This window comes from Neovison vison, chromosome 10, assembly GCF_020171115.1.
Source record: "Neovison vison isolate M4711 chromosome 10, ASM_NN_V1, whole genome shotgun sequence".
NCBI classification, from domain to species: Eukaryota; Metazoa; Chordata; class Mammalia; order Carnivora; family Mustelidae; genus Neogale; species Neogale vison.
This window is the reverse complement of record NC_058100.1, coordinates 66586337-66611320: the sequence shown is the minus strand read 5'-3', so window position 1 is coordinate 66611320 and position 24984 is coordinate 66586337. Positions and strand designations below refer to the sequence as shown.

The 24984-nt window shown below is 35.8% G+C and overlaps 1 protein-coding gene across 4 annotated transcripts in view; it reads left to right on the top strand.

Annotated features, from left to right (window-relative positions):
* Nucleotides 1–24984, top strand: part of ASPM (assembly factor for spindle microtubules) — a 65473-nt gene that overhangs the window by 8458 nt on the left and 32031 nt on the right. For 3 of the 4 annotated variants that reach the window (XM_044267534.1, XM_044267535.1, XM_044267532.1), the window contains exons 4-16: nt 7056–7160; nt 7761–7907; nt 9105–9350; nt 10088–10155; nt 13274–13415; nt 14424–14554; nt 15063–15238; nt 17712–17857; nt 17948–18033; nt 18501–18722; nt 19866–20073; nt 20168–20313; nt 20411–20539. In XM_044267534.1, coding sequence (XP_044123469.1) covers nt 7056–7160; nt 7761–7907; nt 9105–9350; nt 10088–10155; nt 13274–13415; nt 14424–14554; nt 15063–15238; nt 17712–17857; nt 17948–18033; nt 18501–18722; nt 19866–20073; nt 20168–20313; nt 20411–20539 — 1952 coding nt within the window. The remainder of the gene's footprint in view (nt 1–7055; nt 7161–7760; nt 7908–9104; nt 9351–10087; nt 10156–13273; nt 13416–14423; nt 14555–15062; nt 15239–17711; nt 17858–17947; nt 18034–18500; nt 18723–19865; nt 20074–20167; nt 20314–20410; nt 20540–24984) is intronic. The other variant, XM_044267533.1, reaches the window with a different exon arrangement.

Sequence of the window (24984 nt, the reverse complement as noted above, 5' to 3'; positions counted from 1 at the left end):
AGGTAATATTTATTGAACAGGTCTTCTGTCAGATCCAGTTGTAAGTGCTTTACTATTACCCCCTCTAATACTCATGACACAAAATATCACACAAGATAATTGTTATCAATACAACATTTTCAAAATGAGGAAACCAGTGCATCCAGAAATTGAATAATTTGCCCAAGATTGCAGAGGTAATAAATGATAAAGCTAGGATTCCACCCCAGGCACTTAGGCTCCAGAGATTGTCCTCTGAACCTTGTCTAAGCTGATGATCTGCTTCCTACTTCATTGAGTCAGTAAAGTATCGAAGAAAACCTTAACACACTCAACATTTACCTCCCGTACTTGTGTTTAGTCCACTACTTTCTTCCCACCTACTAAAACATGAAGTGTCTATGCACTCGATGTAGCTAAACTCTTCACTGGTACGACAGATCCTAGGTCCTTCTACCCAGTGTTTGTCTTCTCTCTCCCATATCTTCCTACTGAGTCATTTCTGATACAAATATGCTGTTATTCCATCTTTTAAAAGTACAGAATCGTATTAATACCATTTATACCTCCTTCAGCCCCTGCTCCATTTTTCTGCTTTCTTTTGAGCAAGACTCCTTTGAAGAACCTAAGTCTTCACTTTGTCATTGAGAGATATGACATATATCTCTGAGATATATATACTTTTATGTGTAAACATGATACTTGAATTAAAAGGTGCTTTTTAATGTAAGAAACTCATTTAGAAAGTTGCTTGAATTAGGCTACTCTGTTCTACTCTGTCTCTTATTTTTTGAACCCACTTCAATCAGGTTTTGACTACTGAAATTTTCTCGTCAAGGTTAATAATACCTCCACACTATTAAATCTGATAAATATTTGTCAATCTTCATCTTGAACTATTAGCAAACTCTTCGATACTTTGAACCTCTGTCTTCTTGGAATACCTGATTCTGCCACCCCCACTTTCTCCTGGTTCTTTTCCTACTTTACTGGTTCCTTCTCAGTTTTCCTTGTGGAGTGCTCTTTATCACCCAACCTCTAAATCTTGGAGTAAGTGAAAGCTTAGTTACTGACTCTTTTTCATACTTTTTCTTTTTTGTTTTTTAAGATTTTTATTTATTTGTCAGTGCAAGCAGGAAGAGCAGCAGGCAGAGGGAAAAGCAGGTTGCCTACTGAGCAAGGAGCCCTATGCGGGATTTGGTCCCAGAACCCAGGGTTCATGACCTGAGCTGAAATCAGCCACTTAACTGACTAAGCCACCCAGGCATCCCCCTTTATCATATTCATACTCTTACTCATTCCCTTAGTGATCTCATTCCATTTCCTAGTTTGCAATGCTACCCATACATGGAGGCCTCCCAATTTTATATTTTAGGATGGACCTCTAATTTATAGACTGATTTCTTCACTGTCTAGTGAACATCTTTATTTAATTTGTCCAAAGTCAAACCTTTGCTGTCCCTTCTCCCATGGTACACCTACCTGGTATGTCATTCCCATCACAATCCTTCCTGTTGGGACCTTTCTTCTCAGGTCCAAACCTTATAAATGTCCTTAAGTATATTTTTCTCCGACCTTTTCAAGTTTAGTCTGTCTGATTCCAAATTCAATCCATCAACAAATACTATCTTCTCTTTCTTCTAAGTACAGCATCTGATCACTTCTCACCATTTCCAGTGGCACCTGATTTAGTCTGTGTCCTTCAGAGCCTACTAATAGATCTTTCTTTCACCTTTGGCTTCTATATAGTCTATTTTCCACATAGCAACGAGGGTAATACTTTAAAAATTAGTTGGATTCTGACATTCTCCAGTTTTGTACACTCTAATGGCTTCCCATTTCACTGAAAGCCAAACTTTTTACAATGATGTACAAGGCCCTGTAAGATCTATATTACCCCCCACATCCCCCCACCCCACCCCTAACATTTATCTCTCTGCCCCTTGGTCACTCTGCTTCTACCACCCTGGCTTCCTTGTTATCCTTGAATCCTCAAACATGCTCTGTCCTCAGAGTATTTCAAGTTTATTGTCCCATCTATTTAGAATGACTTCCTTCTCTAACTCCTTCATGTCAGATTCAAAAAGGCCAATAATTTGCCCAAGATCACAGAAGCCACTAAAATAGAGTTGTAATTTAAACTCAAGTCTCCCTAACTACAAAGTAAATATTTTTTCTACCATATTTTATTATACTGCTATGGTTTAAGAGAAGGAACAGGTAAATATAAGGGTTTTATTTTGGGCATCGACCCATGATAGTGATTGGGATCCATCTGGATTTCCCACTCCCTTGCTCAGGAACCTTCAGTTGCTCTCTGCTATTATCAGATTATTTACAGCCTTGTTATTTTACCATTTAAGGTTGTCTTCTTGTGACCTCTATGTAGCCAACCTGCTAGCTTATATTCTACAACATTCTTTGCCATGCTAGTCCTGTCATTCCGTCCATTTATCTTTTTATTTATTTATTTATTTATTTTTGCTGTTGTTAACCTCATACATAGTTATACAATTTTTTTTCTTGTGATGAGGACTTTTAAGATTTACTTTCTTAGCAGCTTTCAAATAGGCAGTTCAGTAGTATTAACTAATCATCATGCTGTCTATTACATCCCCATAACTTATTTATTTAGTAACTGGAAGTTTATACTTTGACTCCTCTCACCCCCACCATTCTCCACCTTAGGCAATCACAAATCTGTGCTCTGTATTTATGAGCTTAGTTTTTGTTTTTGTTTTAGATTTCACATATAAGTGAGATCATATGGTATTTCTCTTTCTCTGTCTGATTTATTTCACTTAGCATAATCCCCTCAAGGTCTTTCCATGTTGTCACAAGTGGCAAGATTCATCTGTTTTTATCATTGAATAATATTCCATATATATATATAATTTTCTTTATCCATTCACCCATTGGAGGGACTCTTAGCTTGTTTCCATATCTTTGTTATTGTAAGTAATACTGCAATGAACATGGGAGTGCATGTGTCTTTTTGAGTTTGTGTTTCTGTTTTCTTCATAAAAATATCCGGAAGTGGAATTGCTGATATGGTAGCTCTAGTTGTAGTTTTTTGAGAAACCCCATACTGTTTTCCATTGGCTGTACCAATTTACATTTCTACCAACATTGCACCAGGGTTCCCTTTTCTTCTCATCCCTGCCAACACTATTTCTTGTCTTTTTGATTATAAACATTCTAACATGTGTGAGATGATAACTTATTGTGGTTTTGATTTGCATGTGCCTAGTGATGATGAGTGATGTTGAGCATACTTTCATATGTCTGATGGCCATCTGTATGACTTCTTTGGAGACATGTCTATTCAGATCTTTTGCCCACTTTTTATTTGGATTATTTAGGGAATTTTTTTTGTTATTGAGTTGTTTGAGTACTTTTTCTATATTTTGAATATTAACCCCCATCAGAGTTTTCTCCCATTCGGTATGTTACCTTTGATTTGGTTGATGATTTTCTTTGCTGTGCAGAAGCTTGTAGTTTGATGTAGTCTCACTTGCTGTTTTTGCTTTTGTTGCCTTTCCTTTTGGTGTCAATCCCAAAACTCATCACCTAGTCAAGAAGCTTACTGCCTGTGTTTCTTTCTAGGAGTTTTATGGGTTTTGGTCTCACATTCTTTAGTCCATTTTGTGTTGATTTTTGTGCATAATATAACATAGTAGTAGAGTTTCATTATTTTACATGTGGCTGTTCAGTTTTCCCAACATCATTTATCGAAGAGACTATATATTGTATATTCTTACCTCCTTTGAATGTAAAACAATTGACCATGTATGTGTAGATTTATTTCTGGGCTCGCTATTCTGGTCCACTGATCTGTGTGCCTGTTTTTATGTCAATGCCATACTGTTTTATTTACTATAGCATTGTAATACAGTTTGAAATCAGGAAGTATGATGCCTCTAGCATTGTTCTTCTTTCTCAAGATTGCTTTGCCTATTTGGGGGCTTTTGTGATTCCACAGAAATCTTAAGACAATTTGTTCTATTCCTTTAAAAAAAAAAAGCCATTAAAATTTAATAGGGATTTCATTGAACCTGTAGATTGCTTTGGGTAGTATGGACATTTTTAACAACTTAATTCTTTAAATCCATGAGTCTGGAATATCTTTCCATTTATATGTGTCTTCAGTTTCTTTCTTCAATGTCTTATAGTTCTGTGTATTTATTTTAGGTCCTGCATCTTTACTGAATTAACTTATTCTAATAAGTTTTGTGATGGAGTCTTCAGGGGTTTCTATATATAATATTTCATCTATGAATATGACAGTTTTACTTCTTTCTTTCTAATATGGATTCCTTTTATTTCTTCTTCTTGCCCAGTTGCTCTAGTGAGGACTTCCAATACTGTGCTGTATAAAAGTGACAAGAGTGGGCATCCTTGTCTTATTCCTGACCGTGTATCCTCTTGTTAACTTTCTTACCTATTGTTTTCTCACTAATTCAGATCTTCCACTTATTTCAGGTACTATAGTCAACTTTTATTAACTCCCTGATGGCTTTCCCTCGAGGTATGTTCCCTAAGCAAATCTGAGTTCAGTACATATAACATCTCCTATGTTAACACTATTTCTTTGCTTGTATTTCTTGTTTCCTACAGATATTATCTGACTAGATAACAAATTCTTTGAGTATAAGGAACATACCCATACCTGTTTTGATCTCCTACAAGGTGCACAATAAATGATGAATAATGAGTTTGTTTAAGGTGGCCACCTAGTTGGGCTACTTTGCAAGGGTTTAAAGAAAATTGGACACATTGAGTATCTCACTGATGAGCTTATATGAGAGCTTGGTAACACTCACTAAGAATAACTGACTCTTTCTATTCTGGCAAATCCAGGAAATCAAAGAAAGAAGTCCATTTTCCAAGATATATTTATTCAGTATTGGTAAGGTGCCTACCATGTGCTATGCATTGTTTGAAGTTCTGTGAATACAAGGAGAAAAGGTATTGTTCCTATCTTCAGGCAGCATGCTCTCAGTCCTCTGACTGAGCTATGCACAGGGAGTCATGGAAGCACAGAAAGGGATGCACTTTACTTGGCCTTTCTGAGTGAAGAGGAGCTGTGAGATGGTTCCAGGAAAGGATTCCCACAGAATAAAATGATTCCACACAGAGGTACTAGCTTCTCTGGTGTTTCAGAATGAGGACTTTTTCCTCTTATTTTTATTTTTAAATGTTCAAGTACAAAGAAATTATAACCTCATAAATATGTCACAATGTGACCGTGTTCCTTATTTTCACAATTGGTGCAGATTTGTAATTCCTCTAAATCAAAACTAAGCCAACTTTTTCTCTAAAGGTTCAGATAATAAATATTTAGGTTTTGTAAGACAAATGATCTTTATCACAACTACTGAGCCTCCACCACTGTAGAAGGAAAAAGAGCCACAGACAATGTATAAATCAATAAATGTGACTGTTCCAGTACAATTTTATTTATGGACACTGAAATTTGAATTTTCATGTAATTTTCATGTATCATAAAATATGATCATTTGAATTTCTCCCCCAATTATTTACAAATATAAAAACTAGTCCTAGATTGTAGACCATATAAAAATAGTCAGTGGGCTGGATTTTGCCTGTGGATCATAGTTTGCTCTCTTCTGCCTTTTCTTAGCTCTTTGTTTATATGTAGTAAGTGTATCGTGTGGTACGAAACCTGCATTTGAGGGAGTGAACTGCTGTTCTGATATAACCTATATTAACCCATAAAGTATATCACTTGGCCACTGTCACCTTTATTGCAGTTTCCTTTGTAGTTACACATACTGCCTCCTTCAGTCACCTGGGTTGGATACCTGGAAATCCTCCGAAGTTCTCATTCTTTCCCACTTGCCTAGCCAGTGGTTATTAAGGCTTGTAGGTTCTACTATTAAAATAACTCTCCTTTCTAATTTATCTCCACTGCTTCTGTTTTAATTTAAATTCTCATAATAGCTAAGTTGCGCCACTGTGATAACTTCCTCTTAGCTTTCTATCTCTAGTCTTGACCCCTTTTATTCCATTGGCCTCTGTTTTCTAAAATGTAAAATGATAGTGTTATTTCCTGGATTAGATCTTTCACTGGCATACCAGAGACATCAGACTGATGAATAGTGCCGGCTCTAGGAGTATACTACCTAGCTCTGCCACTTACTGGCTTGTGTGACATTGACCAAGTAGCTCAATTTTTCTAAGCCCCTGTAGCCTAATTATATAAAATATGGATAATAATAGTACATTTCTTAGAGGTTTGCTGGGGTGATCACCTGAGGTATTCTACATTAAAAGACTGTGATAGTGCCTGCAACAAAGTATTCAGACATTAGCTGCCACTACCTTTATTATGATTAAATTCTTTTCTACTTTTTTCAACCTCTTCTATTGTTCTTCTGATAGGTATTTTTTATTCCAATCATACTGCAGTTCTGTCAAACAGAACATTCCTCATGCCTAACTTCCACTTTAATAAGAGTCAGCTCAAGTGTATTTGCATTTAGGAAGGCTGTCCTATCCTTCTAGGTGAAGTTAACTCTTCCTTCTTGTTCCAAAGCTGCTTAAATGTACTCCTTTATGCGGTGTATTATAATTTCTTTTAAACATATGTACTAGACTTAGAACTTCCCAGGGCTGGGACCATATCTGCAATTCCGCATTCTCAGCATATAACACAGAATCTGCAATATATACATAACAATAAATGGTGGTTTAGCTTCTGCAGACACAAGATAAAGTGTAGCTTCTGGTCTGTAACTTCCAGATGTAGGTTTTATTGACCCCCCAGTTCATAGCACAGTACCAGGCACTTAGTAGTTATTTGCTAAATGGATGTGATATTGAAGAACTCAAATATAACTATTTATTTATTTATTTATTTATTTATTTTTAAAGATTTTATTTATTTATTTGACAGAGATCACAAGTAGGCAGAGAGGCAGGCAGAGAGAGAGAGGAGGAAGCAGGCTCCCCGCTGAGCCACCCGGGCGCCCCCAAATATAACTTTAAAAGAGTTCATTCATGGAATTTATTTCATTTTTAATGCTATCATTCTGCTTTCTAATTTATTTTAGATTCATCAGTATACAGAACTCCTAATTCTAAAACAAACAAAAGAACAAAACCCATTGTTGCTGTGGCACAGTCTACTTTGACCTTCATAAAACCATTAAAAACAGGTAAGTGTTCATTTTTTTTTCAATTATTTTATTTATTTGACAGAGAGAGAGATCACAAGCAGGTAGAGGTAGGCAGAGAGAGGGGTGAAGCAGGCTCCCCGCTGAGCAGAGAGCCCGATGTGGGGCTCAATCCCAGGACCCTGAGATCATGACCGGAGCTGAAGGCAGAAGCTTTAACCCACTGAGCCACCCAGGCATCCCAGTGTTCATTATTTTTTAAAGTCACTGAAAAACTGACATGGAGTGAAGCATTAACTACATTTCAAGTGGAAATGAATTGATATTTTTTGTTGAATTAAAGCCTTGGAGAATTGTAAATATGTATATTCAAATAACAGGATATTTTCTCAGACTTTTGGGAGATTAACTCATGGTGACTTGGGATTTTTAAATAACCAGAAAGTACAGTGGTGCTTTTTCCCTTCAAACTTTGATTACATTTTATACCTAAAATGTTTCCAGTGGTTATCTGCAAGTAGTGGAAAAGCAAATATTGTTCAGTGTTTTAGGTGGTTTTGCTAATAAAAATGGTCTTTTGCTATACATTGCATAATAATTTAAAAGAGAATTTCTCATTTAATAAACCAACTGTATTCTTAGATATTCCTAGACACCCAATGCCGTTTGCTGCAAAAAACATGTTTTATGATGAACGTTGGAAGGAGAAGCAGGAGCAGGGCTTCACTTGGTGGCTAAATTTTATATTAACTCCTGATGACTTCACTGTAAAAACAAATATTTCTGAAGGTAAACATTAATGATTAAATTGAATAAGACTCTTGTTTTAATAGATAGTTCTTAACATAAATTGCCATTTTTAAATTATGCATATATATTATAGTTAATGACATGGTTCACTAACTCATTGACATCATTGCTAAAGATTGTATAGGTAAGAATTTTTAGGGAATTCTTTACTGAAAGTACTCAACTTTGCTCTTTCCTTTTGCTTTCCATTCTTGTTCATCAGCCAATGCAATTCCAGCCTTTCAGGGGAATGAGTTTTATTTTAATATAGATTCAGTCTGTGTTAACAGTGAAACATGGCTACTAAGAAATCCAATTCAATCTTCACTGCATAAATGAAGTATACTATACTGTGAATAAATCTAACAGTCTTGTATGGCAAACATCTCAGTGTGTGTTCTGAGACTCAGGTGTAGAATAAGATGGAAGCATTCTGTCCTTCAGACATGTGAAGGCTTTTTTCCTGAGAGAGAAGGAAACTTAACTTGTGATGCTCTTAAATAGAAATTATAGGGATCAATTCAACTCAAGATAAGGAAACATCATTGTAAACATTTAAATTGCCAAGCCATTATATAAGCTGTCTTTAAAATGATAGTTTCTCCATTGTTACGTGTTCAAAGAGAGGTCTGTCTGTATTTGTTAGAGAATAGTGTATAGCATATTTACATTAAAAGGCCCTTGGCGAGACAGTCTCAAAAGGGAGCTTTTCTTTTTCCCCAGAAGAAAACAAAGCCTGATTTTTAGTTTTCTTCTTGAGAGAAAATGTGTTTTATAATAATTCAAGTTGCACTTCAAAATTTAATTGACTTTTTAAAGTCACATTCTTTAGAGACCTTTTTTAAATTTATTAAAAAGAATGGAAGCAGAGAAACTAGTTGGGAAACTATTTCATAAGCATAGGTTAGAGGATTATAGTGTGTGAACTTGGGTAATAATGGTGGAGGTTATGAGAAATGGTTAGACTTGAGATCCATTTTGTAGGTAGAGCCCCAAGTTGCAACGACAGAATGGTCTAAGGTACAGAGTGAACCAGATGACCCCCATATTTTGAGAAAAGGAAGGAAAGAACAAGCTTGGAAGGGGCAGAATAAAAGACCCTATTTTGGCCATCTTATATTTGCACTTACTGCTAGATCTAAGGATATATGTATATATTGTTTAACCAGAAACATTCTTCCTTTTCTTTTTGCCCAGTAAATGCTGCTACTCTTCTTTTGGGATTGGAGAGTCAACATAAAATCAGTGTTCCTAGAGCTCCTACAAAGGATGAAATGTCTCTCAGAGCTTATACTGCTCGGTGCAGGCTGAATAGATTACGTCGTGCAGCGTGTCGCTTATTTACTTCTGAAAAAATGGTTAAAGCTATTAAGAAGCTTGAAATTGAAATTGAAGCTAGGCGGTTAGCTGTTAGAAAAGACAGACACCTCTGGAAAGATGTTGGTAAGAAGATTATAGAAATCTTTATAGGGGCACCTGGGTGGCTCAGTGGGTTAAAGCCTCTGCCTTCAGCTCGGGTCATGATCCCAGGGTCCTGGGATCAAGCCCCACATCGGGCTTTTTGCTCTGCAGGGAGCCTGCTTCCTCCTCTTTCTGCCTCTCTGCCTACTTGTGATCTCTCTCTCTCTATCAAATAAATAAATAAAATTTAAAAAAAAAAAAGAAATCTTTATAAAGATTCTTTAAAGATGTGATTATTGATATTTTTAAAGATTTATTTATTTAGTCATTTGAGAGAGAGAAAGAGCATGGGTGTTCATGAGGGGGAGGAGGACGGGGGAGAGTGGGAGGGTGGAGGAGAGAATCCTCAAGCAGACCCCCTCACTGAGTGCAGAGCCTGAGACAGGGCTCATCCCAGGACCCTGAGATCATGACCTGCACCAAAATCAAGAGTCAGATGTTTAACTGACTGAGCCACCTAGGCACCACTTGAAATTAATTCCTTAAAAACACTCAACATTTTGTATTTCAGAGTCAAATATATACATGATTTGACTTTGCTGCCTAAAATCTTATGTACTTTAATACAATCATATATATAAGAATGCCATATATTTAAATTAACTGATTTCATATAAGTTATTATCCCTATTTTTTGATGATTTTCCTCCATAAAATTTTATTTATTGTCTCTATTTGAGTAGTGGTCTGAGCTTACTTGCTTTTCACATACATTTCAGGAGAACGGCAGAAAGTCCTGAATTGGCTATTGTCATACAATCCTTTATGGCTACGAATTGGCTTAGAGGTAAGTATATGCTTCAGTTTTTGAAATTTTATCCCTTTCATTATATACTTTTATTGTATACTTCTTTTGTTATATATACCTTTAGTAGGCTTTTTTATTATGTATTTTTAATAGAATATGATTTCACTTATAAAGTCATTTAGTTAGCTTAATTGGTTTTTCAGTATAAAATTTAAGGTCCTGGGGTGCCTAGGTGGCTCAGTGTGTTAAGTCTCTGCCTTCGGCTTGGTCATGATCCTCAGGGTCCTGGGATAGAGCCCCACATCAGGCTCTCTGCTCAGCGGGGAACCTGCTTCCCTTCCTCTCTCTCTGCCTGCCTCTCTGCCTTTGTGTGATTTCTGTCTGTCAAATAAATAAATTAAATCTTTTAAAAATAAATAAATAAATAATAAAATTTAAGGTCCTTTTTAAAATGCTTAGTAGCTAATTAGATCATGCCAATATATATTATTGCCATATCATCACATAGCAAGTAATTTTCTTATTTTCTTAAATATGTATAATTTGGTACCGGATATAATAACAAGTATTGTAAGCTCCTTCTTGAGCTTTTACAAATGATATACTAGACTGTTTGAAATATATTATCTAACTTAAACCTCTTCAAATCCCAGTGAGGTGTGTCTTGTTTTTTTCACTTCATGACAATACTGAAGCTTAGATTTTAAATGACATGCTATATGCCAATTATTAGTCAGGATGAATCTATACTTGTCTGATACCAGAGCCCGAACTTGTAACCATTTTAATGCAACATTTCTTATAAAAATGTTGTCAAATTTGAGTTTTTCACTCAGTGCATGGCTCAATAATACTTAGAATTTTTTTTTAAGATTTTTAAATTTTTTTTATTTGACAGAGAGAGATAACAAGTAGGCAAAGAGGCAAGCAGAGTGAGAGGGAGAAGCAGACTCCCCACCGAGCAGAGAGCCTTATGTAGGGCTCGATCTCAAGACCCTGAGACCAAGACCTGAGCTGAAGGCAGAGGCTTAACCCACTGATCCACCCATGTGCCCCAATACTTAGAATTTTAAAACTAACTGAATGTGGGAGACCTGGGAGGCTTAGTCGTTAAGCGTCTCCCTTAGGCTCAGGTCATGATCCCAGGGTCCTGGGATAAAGCCCTGCATCGGGCTCCCTGCTCTATGGGAAACCTGCTTCTCCCTCTCCCTCTTTCCCGGCTTATGTTCCCTCTGTAGCTGTCTCTCTCTCTCTCTCTCATAAATAAATAAATAATCTTAAAAAAAAAACAAAAACAACTAAATGAAAAAGACAGTAATAGTTGACTATTAAAAATATGATTCTATTTTTAAAATGCTCCCTGTTTCCAGTTTTCTTTTGTCTTTTACTGGTATACTTTTACATTTTCTTTAGGCTTTTTGCCATTGTCATTTGGGATATTCTATTCTTCAGTTTATTCCAGATGTTAGAATACAATGGTCTTTGGGACTGAAAGGAATTATTAACAGTATTTGGCTTTTATTTATCAAGAAATTGAGGCCCAAAGAGAACAAATGATAACCTTTCTGTGGTCACACAGTTTGATAGTATCTTTACTAAGTTTTCTTATTTCAATTTAGTATGCTTTTGTTAATCAGAAAATTACATATCAACTAGCTCTGCTTTCACAGTCAAATAATTCTGGAACCTTAATTGAAGTAGAACCCCTCTATTTGGACTGAGATAAAAAACAAGAGAGTTAGGCAGAAACTTGCAATGCCTTTTACAACTTCTGCTTACGAGCACCTGGGTGGTTTAGTTGTTTAAGTGTCCGCCTTCAGCTCAAGTCATGATCTCAAGACCCTGGGATTGAGTCCCGCATCAAGGTCCTTGCTCAGTGGGGAGTCTGCTTCTCCCTCTGCTTCCCTGGCTTGTGCTGTTTCTCTCACTCACTTGCTCTCAAATAAATAAATAAAATCTTTAAAAATAAACAAAAAATAAAACATCTGTTTAGATGTAGTAGGTATCCTTCCATCTGTATTCCACTGGCCAGAGTGCATTATTTGGCCAAACACAAATGAGGTAGGAATATTATTCTCCACGGACACAGCAAGTCCATGTCAGTTGGTGGGAATGTACACTCTTTTTTAGATAGGAGGTATGAGTACCTGTGAACACCTTAAGGTTCTAGTGGTGGGCATGACCTTTGAGGATTTTAAGAAAACATCAAAGGAAAAAAAGTAGGTAAGTATAAAGTTTTTCTATTTTGACATATATTTACCATGCTTTTATCTCTACAATTGGTCAATGTAAGCTTATAAGATATAACCTGATAAGGTTTTAGTTTTTTCTAATTACTTTAAAAATCACTAATAATAAACATGTTGGTGTTAAGTTAATTTCATATTTAAATCAATTATGTTATACACAACTAATGAATCATTGAACACTACATCAAAAACTAATGTACTATACAGTGGCTAACAGGACATAATAAAAAATATTGTTAAAAATCAGTTATAAACAGGGGCGCCTGGGTGGCTCAGTGGGTTAAGCTGCTGCTTTTGGCTCAGGTCATGATCCTAGAGTCCTGGGATGGAGCCCCACATCGGGCTCTCTGCTCAGCAGGGAGCCTGCTTCCTCCTCTCTCTGCCTGCCTCTCTGCCTGCTTGTGATCTCTCTCTCTGTCAAATAAATAAATAAAATCTTTTAAAAAAAAATCAATTATAAACAGATCTGAACTTTCCAAATTATTATGTTAGATTATTTGCAGATGGGTTTCCACTTGTTAACTATTAAAAAATTTTGGATATTTAAGTTTCTGTTGTACCTTCATGATATACTTAGTAGGATAATTAAAATTGAATTTGAGCAACATGCCTACATTTGACAGTTCTTTAAAGGAAAAAATTAAATGTAAATATGGTTTGTCAGATGATTTTTAAGAATTTAACTTAGTCCTGAGCTTTTGCCTTTTTTCATCGTACATCCTATACACTAAGGAATGCACAAAGCATATGCAGTTTTTTGTTTTTTGTTTTTTTAGCAAATACCCACGTTATTTCCATACTACTTAGAAAATAGAACATTGCCAAATCCTTAGACAATTATAGTCTGCTCGCCCCCTGTTGTATCCTTTTGCTTCGTGAAAGTCACATAGTCTTTAATTTCTTTTCAGACAATTTTTGGAGAACTCCTATCTTTGGAAGACAATAGTGATGTCATGGGGTTGGCTGTGTTCATTCTGAATCGCTTACTTTGGAATCCTGATATAGCCGCTGAGTACAGACACCCCACTGTTCCTCATCTGTATAGAGATGGTGAGTAGTTCTGCCTCCATTGCATTCTTTCCATGCTATGCATAAATGGCTTCTTATTATTATTCTTTCTGGTCTCTGTTTAAATTTTACCTTCTGGGACACCTGGGTGGCGCAGTTGGTTAAACGACTGCCTCTGGCTCAGGGCGTGATCCTGGAGTCCCGGGATCGAGTCCCACATCAGGCTCCCAGCTCCATGGGGAGTCTGCTTCTCCCTCTGACCTTCTCCTCGCTCATGCTCTCTCTCACTGTCTCTCTCTCTCAAATAAATAAAATAAAATCTTAAAAATAAATAAATAAATAAATAAATAAATAAAAATAAATAAATTTTACCTTCTTAGAGATGCCAATATAAATAGTTCCTCTCTCCATTATCCACCCTTTCTTTTCACCCATCATTCCCCATCACTTTCTCCGTCACTATAATTATTTTTACCTTTTTGTTCTCTCTACCCACCCTCTCCTCACAAGTAGGCTATAAGCCCTGTGGAGATCATATTTCTTTTAGCTTGTTAACTATATATGTGGCATCTAGGATGCTGCCTGCATAGAGTAGGTACTTATTAAAAATTTGTTACATGAGATAGACTAAATCACTTTTTTAAGGATTTTATTTGTTTATTTGACAGAGAGGGAGATCACAAGTAGGCAGAGAGGCTGACAGAGAGAGGAGGAAGCAGGCTCCCTGCTGAGCAGAGAGCCCAATGTTGGACTCAAGCCCAGAACCCTGAGATCATGACCTGAGCCAAAAGCAGAGGCTTAACCCACTGAACCACCCAGGCGCCCCAGACTAAATCACTTGATATCTCTGTGCCTCTGCTTCCTCCTCCATGAGCTGGAAATATTGGAAACATAGAGTTTTATGAATACTACATGAATTCATACATTTAAAACACTAAAAAACAAATAATGTTCTATTTGTGCTTACTATTAATTTTATTAGTACATTATCATATTTTAAGGTGAAGCTTTTCTTTCACAGATTAACTTGCTATGTTTTTTGTACTTAAGGTCATGAAGAAGCTTTGTCTAAGTTTACATTGAAAAAGTTATTGCTGTTGGTTTGTTTCCTTGATTATGCTAAAATATCCAAACTTATTGATCATGACCCTTGTCTCTTCTGTAAAGATGCTGAATTCAAGGTATAGTTTTCATTTTCTCTTTTAGAGTTCACATTTAAGACTTTTACTTGTTTTTATTGTGTATTTTCTCTTTTAAAACTTCTAAGTTTCCCAAAGAAGAGTACTCTGGAGTAGAATAGGATAGGAATACTTATCTAGTCTGTCTTATTAAAGTTCTAACCCTGCCTAACTTATTGGTTGACTTTTTACCAACACAATACCCTATCAAGTTTTGTTGATTTGAGAATTCTGAGGAATTAACTGGGTAGAGGGATTGGGATTTCTTTCCTAATGTAGCATACTATCAAATGAAGACTAATTTGGGGGGTCTGCTGTTAATTATGAGCAATTTTTTAAAAGGCCTTAAATTGGAAATAGATGTACATTATTACCATATGATATGAAACCGACTTTTTTTATGCTACCATTAATTTGACTTCATTTCTATATGCGCAGAATAAGAATTTGTTGTTATTATAAACAAAATTATAATCTTGGGATTTAATATCTGCAACTTGTTTCTCCACAGACTAGTAAAGACATTCTTTTGGCTTTTTCACGAGACTTCCTAAGTGGTGAAGGTGATCTTTCCCGTCACCTTAGCTTATTGGGATTACCTGTTAACCATGTTCAGACACCGTTTGATGAATTTGATTTTGCTGTTACAAATCTTGCTGTAGACTTGCAGTGTGGGGTGCGTCTTGTGTAAGTATGAGAAATAAGAATTATTTTACTTAATGGAATAGACTAAAATTTTCCGCTAAACACTTTTTTTTTAATTTACATAGTCTTTCTTGCTCTTCCTTTTTTAAAAAATTTATTTCTTTGAGAGAGAGAGAGAGAGAGTTGGGGGAGGAGGTAGGGGAAGAGGGAGAGAATACTCTTGCAGACTCTGCTGAGCACAGAGCCCAACATGGGGCTCAGTCTCACAACCCTCAGATCATAACCTGAACCAAAATCAAGAGTCAGACACTTAACCTAACTGAGCCACTCAGGTGCCCCTCTTTCTTGCTCTTTCATATGATGCAGTAAATTTTTTTAGGGTAAAAAGGATTGGGACAAGTATGTGCAGCACCTTTGAAAAATAGTGTCAATTTTAGGTCTAGAAACCTTGTCTCCTGTGCACATTTTTTTTTCATGCTGACAGTGACAAAGGTCTGTGAGTAGTAACCAGTGATGCCCTAGAACAGAAGCTGAGACAAGCATGGAACCATTTAAAATATCAAACATTTAAGTAACACGTTATGGTGACAGGGTTTCATAAATACTGTTATTACTTGGGACCAATTCTAGTTGCATTATTAACCTTGTTTTACACAGGAGGAAAAGCAGGCTGGAGAAGTAACAGAATGTTTTATATCATGATATTGAGACATAAACTCAGGATGTCTGGCTTCAAACCATACAACACTTCGTAACAAACCAGAATCATCAAAATTGGCTTTTGTAGGAGTCCAGTGAATTAACAGTTCCTGCTTTGGCAGGAGTGACCATGAGCACTGTAGTACAGTTGGCCTCTTTGGGATATCTGCATTGGAGATATTTGTCTTGTTTCTACGAAAGTCTCTAATTTACATTACATTTGACATATGTGAGGAAGGGATCTCTGGAACTTTATGAATCCCTAGTTCTTCAAAAACAACATACATGTCACTTGCTTCCTTCTAAATTAAATTTCCATATTTTTTTTTCTGATTATATGTTCTCATGACAAAGAGTCTTTTGAACTTTTCTGTAGTTATTTATCACTTGAGTAATTTCCATACAGTCTAGAGAATTTGCTGAAAATGTTTCACATGTTATTTTTATATTTGTTTAATTTGTTCATTTCATACATCCAAGCCACTACATGTGTTTTCTGGCCAATAGGAATTCATGTTTTTAGACTTTCTCCACTTTCCAGGAGGGGCACTGATTGGTTTTATGTTCACTGCTATTTTCCAGAATGGAAGACATTTTTTAGGTTTTTATGAGAGTTACTAAGGGCTTAGCAGTGTTGGATATTGATGCTTTTTTGTTGGTCAGGGATTCTAACTAGTTAAGAGACTTGATTTTTCATACCAGATTTCTACTTTCTTCAGTGTCAGCAAAATGATCATGAATCTTCAGGGTCATTTGAGAATGCTTGAGAATGGTTAATCTACTGATGCCATAGGTAATGGATTGGCCTACTGTTGCAGAAATACTTCATATGTTGATTGAGTGGTTAGTCTGGAATGATCTTGAGTAACTTTCTAATAACCTTTAGAAATTATTGTTATATAAATAGTTCTCCAAATTTCAGTTCTATAAACAATTCTGCCAAATTTTAGCTATCTGCAATAATCCGTTGGGGTTTGCTTTTTCTGTAGAAATACTGATTATTGTCTAGTAGATAAAATACTAGTGATATAGGTGATATTAGAGGTTTGAATTTAAGTTGTAGTATATATGTCTTTTTAAGGTAAGCACTCAAATATTTTTATAATAATCTGGCATAGATATAATGGAATGGCTTCTGAATCTGATAAAACTGAGCTTTAGTTCATATTAATAACTAAGTGACTATAGGCAGTTTACTAAATTCCTTTGGGCTTTGGTTTCTTCATCTGAAGAAAAAAACAACAACAATAATAGTGCCCGATTGTGGGACTTGCTATGAGGACTAAAATAAGAAAAGAAAGCACTTGCTTGATGTGTAGAATATAGTAGTCCCTCCACAAATATACTTTCTCCCTTCCTTTCCCTTTCTTTTCTCCTATAGAACTCTGTTATTTTGTTCATGTGTGTATTTGTATATGTCTCATCTTTTTTTCTTACATTCTGTTCATAAACCTCAAACTGCAGGCTTAAAATGAAAAAATGACTCTTATTTGCTAATTGTGGAGCAAGAGTTTTCAGTTAGTTTTGGGGGATCTTTCTCACCTAAAATCCTTCAGATTAGGGGAATTTATGTGGGTGGTAGCTGTAATTAAATAAAGTTCAACTTGTATTTTTTGTTTTTTAAAGATAAGTTAAGCTTTTCTTTACATGGTAAGAAAATCATACATTGATTTTTAGTGTCTCAGTGTGGGGGGAGGGTAAAGGCAGGATATTTATGATATTTTGGGGTCTGGTTTGAGCCTCACCTTTTGATGCCAGGAGCTTTTCACATATGTTTTTATATGAGAATGTCGTCTGAAAATTTCTTTATTGTTAGGCGAATCATGGAACTTCTCACACGAGACTGGAATCTCTCAAAGAAACTCAGGATTCCTGCAATAAGTCGTCTTCAGAAGATGCACAATGTTGATATTGTTCTTCAAATTCTTAGATCACAAGGAATTCAATTAAATGATGAGCATGGTAAAAATTGAGTAAAAATAAAACTTTTTCTTCTCACCAAAAACTGATATGTACATATATTGTGCTAATAGGCTGTCTTTTCATTTATAGGAAATACAATCCTATCTAAGGATATTGTGGATAGGCACAGAGAAAAAACTCTTGCATTACTTTGGAAAATAGCATTTGCTTTTCAGGTACTGTACATTTGGTCAATGTTATACTTTTTACCAAATTTTTGTCAAATTTTTATACTTTTTATCAAATTTATCAACCAATAATATTGGTTTATAAAAGCCTTTTCATCAAATAGACTAACAATAACTGTTACTTACTGGGGTTTATTCTGTCCCAGGAACTGGAATAATTGCAATTTAATCTTCACAACACCCCTGTAAGGTAGGTGTTGTCACTACTTCATAGTTAAGGAAAGTGAAGCTAGACGTTAGAACATTGATAGGAAGAAGCAATGAGATTAGAATCCAGGCTTGTGTGACCCCAGATCTTACACATGACACACTATACATTAACCACTATGCATTCCATCACTTCTGTATAAATTATGTTTGTGTTTTAAAAAAAATGAAGACAACAATGACTAAATGTGGTTAAAATGGTATATGACAAACATAGAGATATTTATCCTTTTTTGTGTGTGTTTCAGGTGGATATTTCCATTAATTTAGATCAGTTAAAAGAAGAAATTGACTTTTTAAAACACACTCAGAGTATGAAGAAAACAATGTCTGCACGATCTTGTCATTCTGATGCTATTATCCATAAGAAAAAAGACAAAAGAAATAGTGGTTCCTTTGAACAATATAGTGAGAGCATAAAGCTGTTGATGGAGTGGGTAAATGCTGTTTGTGCTTTCTATAATAAAAAAGTAAGTTTCTTTGTTTCTGTTTAAGCTCACTGGCTTAAGTACATTTTGGTTAAAGTCAAACTTTATTCATAAAATATTTTGTTGCATTTCTTAAATAATGTAGTTTATATATAAGCAAAACTTTTCCCCAAATGAGTGAGGGTGTTTACACATACTGTATATTATCTAATCTGTCACCAGTTGTATAATGCACAATTTTCTAATTTATTACTAAGAAAGAAAAAATGCCGTAGTCAGGAGTCTCAGTAGGAGACATTTGTCAGAACGGGGCACCTAAGGAGTACACCCCTATGTTAAAGGTAAAAGCAAATAAACTCACCATGCTTCTAGAAGTGGATGATAGATAGACCACTGGCTACAAGGGGGAGGAAAAAAATGTAAGTTGAGTGTTTTGTAATCATTTGTTAGATTAATACTGGATTTCTGTACCCTTAATGAAGTGTACCCTTAAATGTAAATATGTGAAAATGAATAAAATATCTGGTAAAGAATATGAAGCCAGAAAAATGATAGAGTTCATGTTACTAAATATAGTAAACTGTTATACCTTGAATAGTATGGTTAGTAGAAAATTTTGTCAGATACATGGATAATCTTCTACGTTTTAACTACATACTAGAGAGCTATGGAAGGCTCTAGGGGAGCATGTGTTCCATACCTTTGTCTTAACTCTGGTGTTGCTGGCAATCCTTGGCATTCCTTGGCAATCCTTGGCATTCCTGGGCTTGTGGATCCCTTACTCCAGTCTCTGCCTCTGTCCTCACATAGCATCTTCCTGTATGTCTGTCTCTGTGTGTCTCTCCATATAAGGATACAAGACATTGGATTTAGAATCTACCTTACTCCCTGTGAAAATTAAACCTGCATGGCCCTATATCCAAATAATGTGATATTTTGAGATTCTAGGAAGGACATGAATTTTTTGAGGGACCCCATTTCTCCTAGCATAATAATCAAATTCTATTTTTGAAAGAGTATTTTATAATTGAGAATTTGGCTATAAATAAAGTATTAATTATTCTAGGCACTATTAGCCACTAATGTGATTTTCCTAGCTATTAAAAGGAAATATGCACTACAAAACCATTAATATCTGTATTACTGTCCAATATAGTTCATCATTTTCCTGCTATTTCCAATCAGGTGGAGAATTTTACAGTGTCTTTCTCAGATGGCCGTGTTTTATGTTACCTGATCCATCACTACCATCCTTACTATGTGCCTTTTGATGCTATATGTCAGCGGACTACTCAAACTGTAGAATGCACACAGACTGGCTCAGTGGTGTTAAATTCATCATCTGAATCTGACGGAAGCTCTCTGGATTTGTCTTTTAAAGCATTTGATCATGGTTAGTCCCTTTTGGCTGATTCGCTTTTCAAGTTTTTTCTTTGTCACATCAGATTTTTGACTGGAGCTGTCTAATCTCTTTTTTATTTACATAGTAGAAAACACTTCAGAACTATACAAAGAACTTCTAGAAAATGAAAAGAAAAATTTTCAGTTGGTCAGGTCTGCAGTTAGAGACCTTGGTGGAATACCTGCTATGATTAATCACTCGGATATGTCCAATACAATTCCTGACGAAAAGGTAAGTGTTCTTCAACTAGTAAGAGTCTCAGCAGATGACAGTTAAGATGTGTATTCTCTGGCAAACTTCTGTTTCCATCTCTTCTGTTTTCCTTTAGGTGGTTATCACTTATTTGTCATTTCTTTGTGCAAGGCTATTGGATCTTCGTAAAGAAGCAAGAGCTGCTAGACTTATACAGACAACTTGGAGAAAATACAAACTAAAAACAGATCTAAAACGCCATCAGGTACTCCCCCAAAATGAAAACATTGCAATGTGAATTGCACTTCACAAAATACCAGTTGATTGAGTTTCGTTATGATTTTTACAGTTTACTGATATGTGAAGTTATTGACCTAATTTTAATAATTGTTTGTGTTTTGGGTTAGGGCTGGGTATTTCTCCCTAAACCTTGGTGTTTCTTTCACTGGATGTGTCTTCCAGGCACTGTTCCCTCGCTTGCTCTGGCGGAAGTAGAATAACAGACCCTTTGTAAATTTACAAAAGTAAACTGAGGATACCTGACTCAGTTCTTTTCTCCTTCATGGAATCTAACCTATCCCTTCCTGGAATCTAAACTCTCTCTGGGAGCAGTTTTCCATGAATTTTTTCATGTGGTGTTCTGGGAGTCTTGATCTTGGTGCTGGAGAGTGCCCCTGGAGTCTGGGTGTCTGTCTGATTTTGTAGTGCAGTTAGCCAGCTCATTTTGTTTGTCTGAAAGTGTTTTCCAGTGTATCCTTTATTAGTTTAAAAGTGGAGGGACGCCTGGGTGGCGCAGTTGGCTAAGCATCTGCCTTTGGCTCAGGTCATGATCCTAGGGTCCTGGGATCAAACCCTACATTGGGCTCCCTGCTCTGTGGGGGAGCCTGCTTCTCCCTCTCCCTCTGCTTGCCACTCCCCCTGCTTGTGCTCTCTCTCTCTCTCTCTCTCTGTCAAATAAATAAAATCTTAAAAAAGAAAATTTTTTTAAGTGGAATTTGGTTTCCTTTGTTTTATTTATTGTTTGGGATCTGGGCACAGGGATAGTGATGTTATTTGTCATTTCCTTTTTTGACCCCAACAGTACAAACTTTTTATGTTAATGTAAGCTTTTTTTTTTTATTCTGAGAAAAATGTAATTTTTAACCAACTGTGAAATGGTCTCCTTAATCAAGTTAAACTATTTTAATCCTTTTTTCTCCCTACCCCTTTCACTAATGATCTTATATTCACTTATTTGGAAAATCAAATAAAATAAGCAGCTATGTTTGATAAACTTATCGTGTATTTCAGAAATACTTTCTACTTTATCCTCAATTTTGAGTTACTGTGCATTTATGGTAGAGTTCTTAATAACTCTATTAAACAGCTACATTTTGGCAACTCTTAAACATACCATGTATTTTGTCATAGTTTGTCAGACTCGGAAATAACATAGTAATTGAAATAATTTGCTGTTACCCCACTCAAACTCCTAGTAGTAACTTTTGGGAAACAGGCAGTGGCTTATACTCACACTGGTCTTTTCTGCTACCATATCTATTCCTTGTGCCTTCTTTTGCCCCTTATCTTCTTAGAATCTCCCTCCTTGCCCACATATGTCTTAGAGGATAACTTTGTACTCTGGAAGCTTTTGGAGAATTGCTTTAGGAGAGTTTTCAGCAAAGACTCCTGGCTGGTCCTCAAATTATTTCACTCATTATGTTTATGTGACATTAAATGAGAGAGTAAAAATCCCATGAAACAGATATTTATCAGAATTGGGGGGACTGGTAAGTGAAATCTGCTTTATTTTCTGCTCAAGATGACCTTATACTAATAAGATATAAACTACAAAGATTTCCTAGCTGTTTGCTGGTGAGATCCCTTTTCCTGATTTAGGAAGTAGAAAGTTTCCTGTTTTTTAAAGACAACTGCTTCTATCCTTTCTCCAGGTGACCATGCTCCCTCTCTTATACAATTACATGAATATCCAATTACATGTTTTTGTTTGCTATTTGGAACATTAAGCAGTAGGTTCCCTATATATTGTCGTAGAAATATTATAATCTTATAAACATAAAAATTACCATGGATAGCTAATTTTTCAGGTATTATATTTTACTTCCATCTCATTGTTAGAATTCACATAAACTATCCATTTAGAAAAGACTGGCTCAAGTTTTTGTAGTGATAAGTGAAAATTGACTAATGGCCCAATTCCTAATGAATGAGGTAGGATTATCCAAGGGTACCCTGACACATTAGTTCTTCTGTCAAAGAGTAAGCATGAACTGTAAAGCAAAGTGGATCCCTGTATGTGGCCCATACGCAAGGTAAAATAAAACAAGTTTGTAATAATAGGTTAGCTTAGCAATAGCATAAGATTAAAAATGATAACATGCAGGCTAATTTAGCAAAGAAGCAGTGACTTAACCAGCATTGGAATTTTTACCATCAGTTTATAAATTTTTCAAACAGTTGCTGTTTTGGATTTATCTATTGTCTATCTGTAGCTTCTCTAATGTCACATAAAATTGTGCCATTTTAGTTTGCTTGAGATTGAGATGATCTACAAACTTACCTTAGTCCACTGTATCTAGGAGTGCCCCTTGCCTTGGAACTTTGACTCAAATGCAACTTTTGACAATTTTTTTTTAAGCTAATAGGAAATGCTTATTTTTAACCCAGTTTTTGTTTAATTGTGGTAAAGAACACGTCATAAAATTTACTATCTTAACTCTTTTTAAAGTGTACAGTTCAGTAATGTGAAGTATATTTACATCACTATGAAACAAATCTCCAGAAATTTTTTAACTTGTAGAACTGAAGTTGTGCTCCTTAAATTGTGGCTGGGTGGAGGGATGATTTTAATTTGGATATCTATAGTCCTTTTTTTTTAAGATTTTATTTATTCATTTGATAGACAGAGATCACAAGTAGGCAGAGAAGCAGGCAGAGAGAGAGGAAGAAGCAAACTCCCCACTGAGCAGAGAGCCCAATGCAGGGCTCGATCCCAATACCCTGGGATCATGACCTGAGCCGAAGGCAGAGGCTTTAACCACTGAGCTATCAGGTGCCCGAAAGATAGTCTTAAAGGCCATATGCTCATACAGGGGTACAGACAGAGTTAGATCACTTAATCAATTTGTTGGACATAATTCTACCCCAATTTTAAAATTGTCTAGTCTTTTTCCACTTAGGAGTGATGTAATATATGACTCTCACCATCTCTTAGTATTTGTTTCAATCCATTAACTACATTTTTCCTTTCTTAGAGTGGCTGTTTGATCCCTTCCATAGTTGAATGTGTTCCCATACTGTGCAGTTTCCACTCATAGATCTCAATGCCTGATTATAATTAATTAATAATTAGAATCTAATGTCTATATAGATCCCATCCTTGAATAGTGAGCTGTTCCAGATAGCTACATAAAGTTATAAATAACTATAAATTTATAGCTACATGCTATAAATTGTTCTTTCCACCACAGGGAATAATTTATATTCTAGTTTCCAATTCAGGTAACTGAAATGATAAATCTGGCCTTGAGGGTGTGGCATAGTGATGGCTTCGTTCAAATACTGGTTATCCACCCAGTAGACTGACAGTCTACTTGACTTCTCTGTCTCAGTTTCCCCATAGTCATAAAAGTGGTACCTGTTCATCTGTTCTTATGGTTGTGTGAGATTTAGAGGAAGCATTCATGAACTGTTTAGAATGGTGCCTGATGCCTAGTAAGTATTTGACCTATGTTGTTTTTGCCAGTACTTCATCATTAGAAGTAACAGAAATAGAGGTATATAGGGTATCAGCCTGTGGTGCTCCCAGGGCAGGTAGCTTTTTTTCGGCCACTTAAGCTATCAAGCAGTCCTGCTACCACTTCCCATAATCTGATATTCTGTCATCTTGATTGTCTATGCCTTAAAGCCATAAAGTATTCTGTGCTAAAAGTAAATATTTTGCTGCTTCTCCCTTTTTGTTAATTTCTTTGTTCGAGTTGTTACAAAGCAAGACTACCTAATATTGTAAGGCATTTTGTTTATTTCTGACCTCCTTTTTTCTTTTTTATTTCCTCCCATGGTCCACTGCTTTTTTCAAAATCAAGCATGAATACTCTGGGCTATAATCTGAGAAACATACTTCATTCATTCATTCATTCATTTATTTTAAAAGATTTTATTTCTTTATTTGGCACAGAGAGACAGCGAGAGAGAGAACACAGCCAGGGGGAGTAGGAGAGGGAAAAGTAGGCTTCCTGTTGATCCCTGGACCCCAGGACCATGACCTGAGCCTAAGGCAGGCCCTTAATGACTGAGCCACCCAGGCACCCTGAAACATACCACATTTAAATGGCCTTTATATTGATTATTGAGATGATATTTCAAACATGCCTGTGATCTTTATTTTAGGATTATAGCCTTGGGAATTTTTGTTCCGTTATATAAATACATATATGCATTTCCACCTATCAGACCTTTCAACATTCCTGGAAGTATCTATATTCCAAAGATGAGCATATCTTAAGTCGGGGGGATGTTTTATTTTCAGGATCAGTTTGATTAATATTTAATAGATGATTTTCTTACATACTTAAGTAAGCTTTTTTTTTTTTTTAAAGATTTTTATTTATTTATTTGACAGACAGAAATCACAAGTAGGCAGAGAGGCAGACAGAGAGAGAGAGGAGGAAGCAGGCTCCCGCTTGAGCAGAGAGCCCAGTGCAGGGCTCG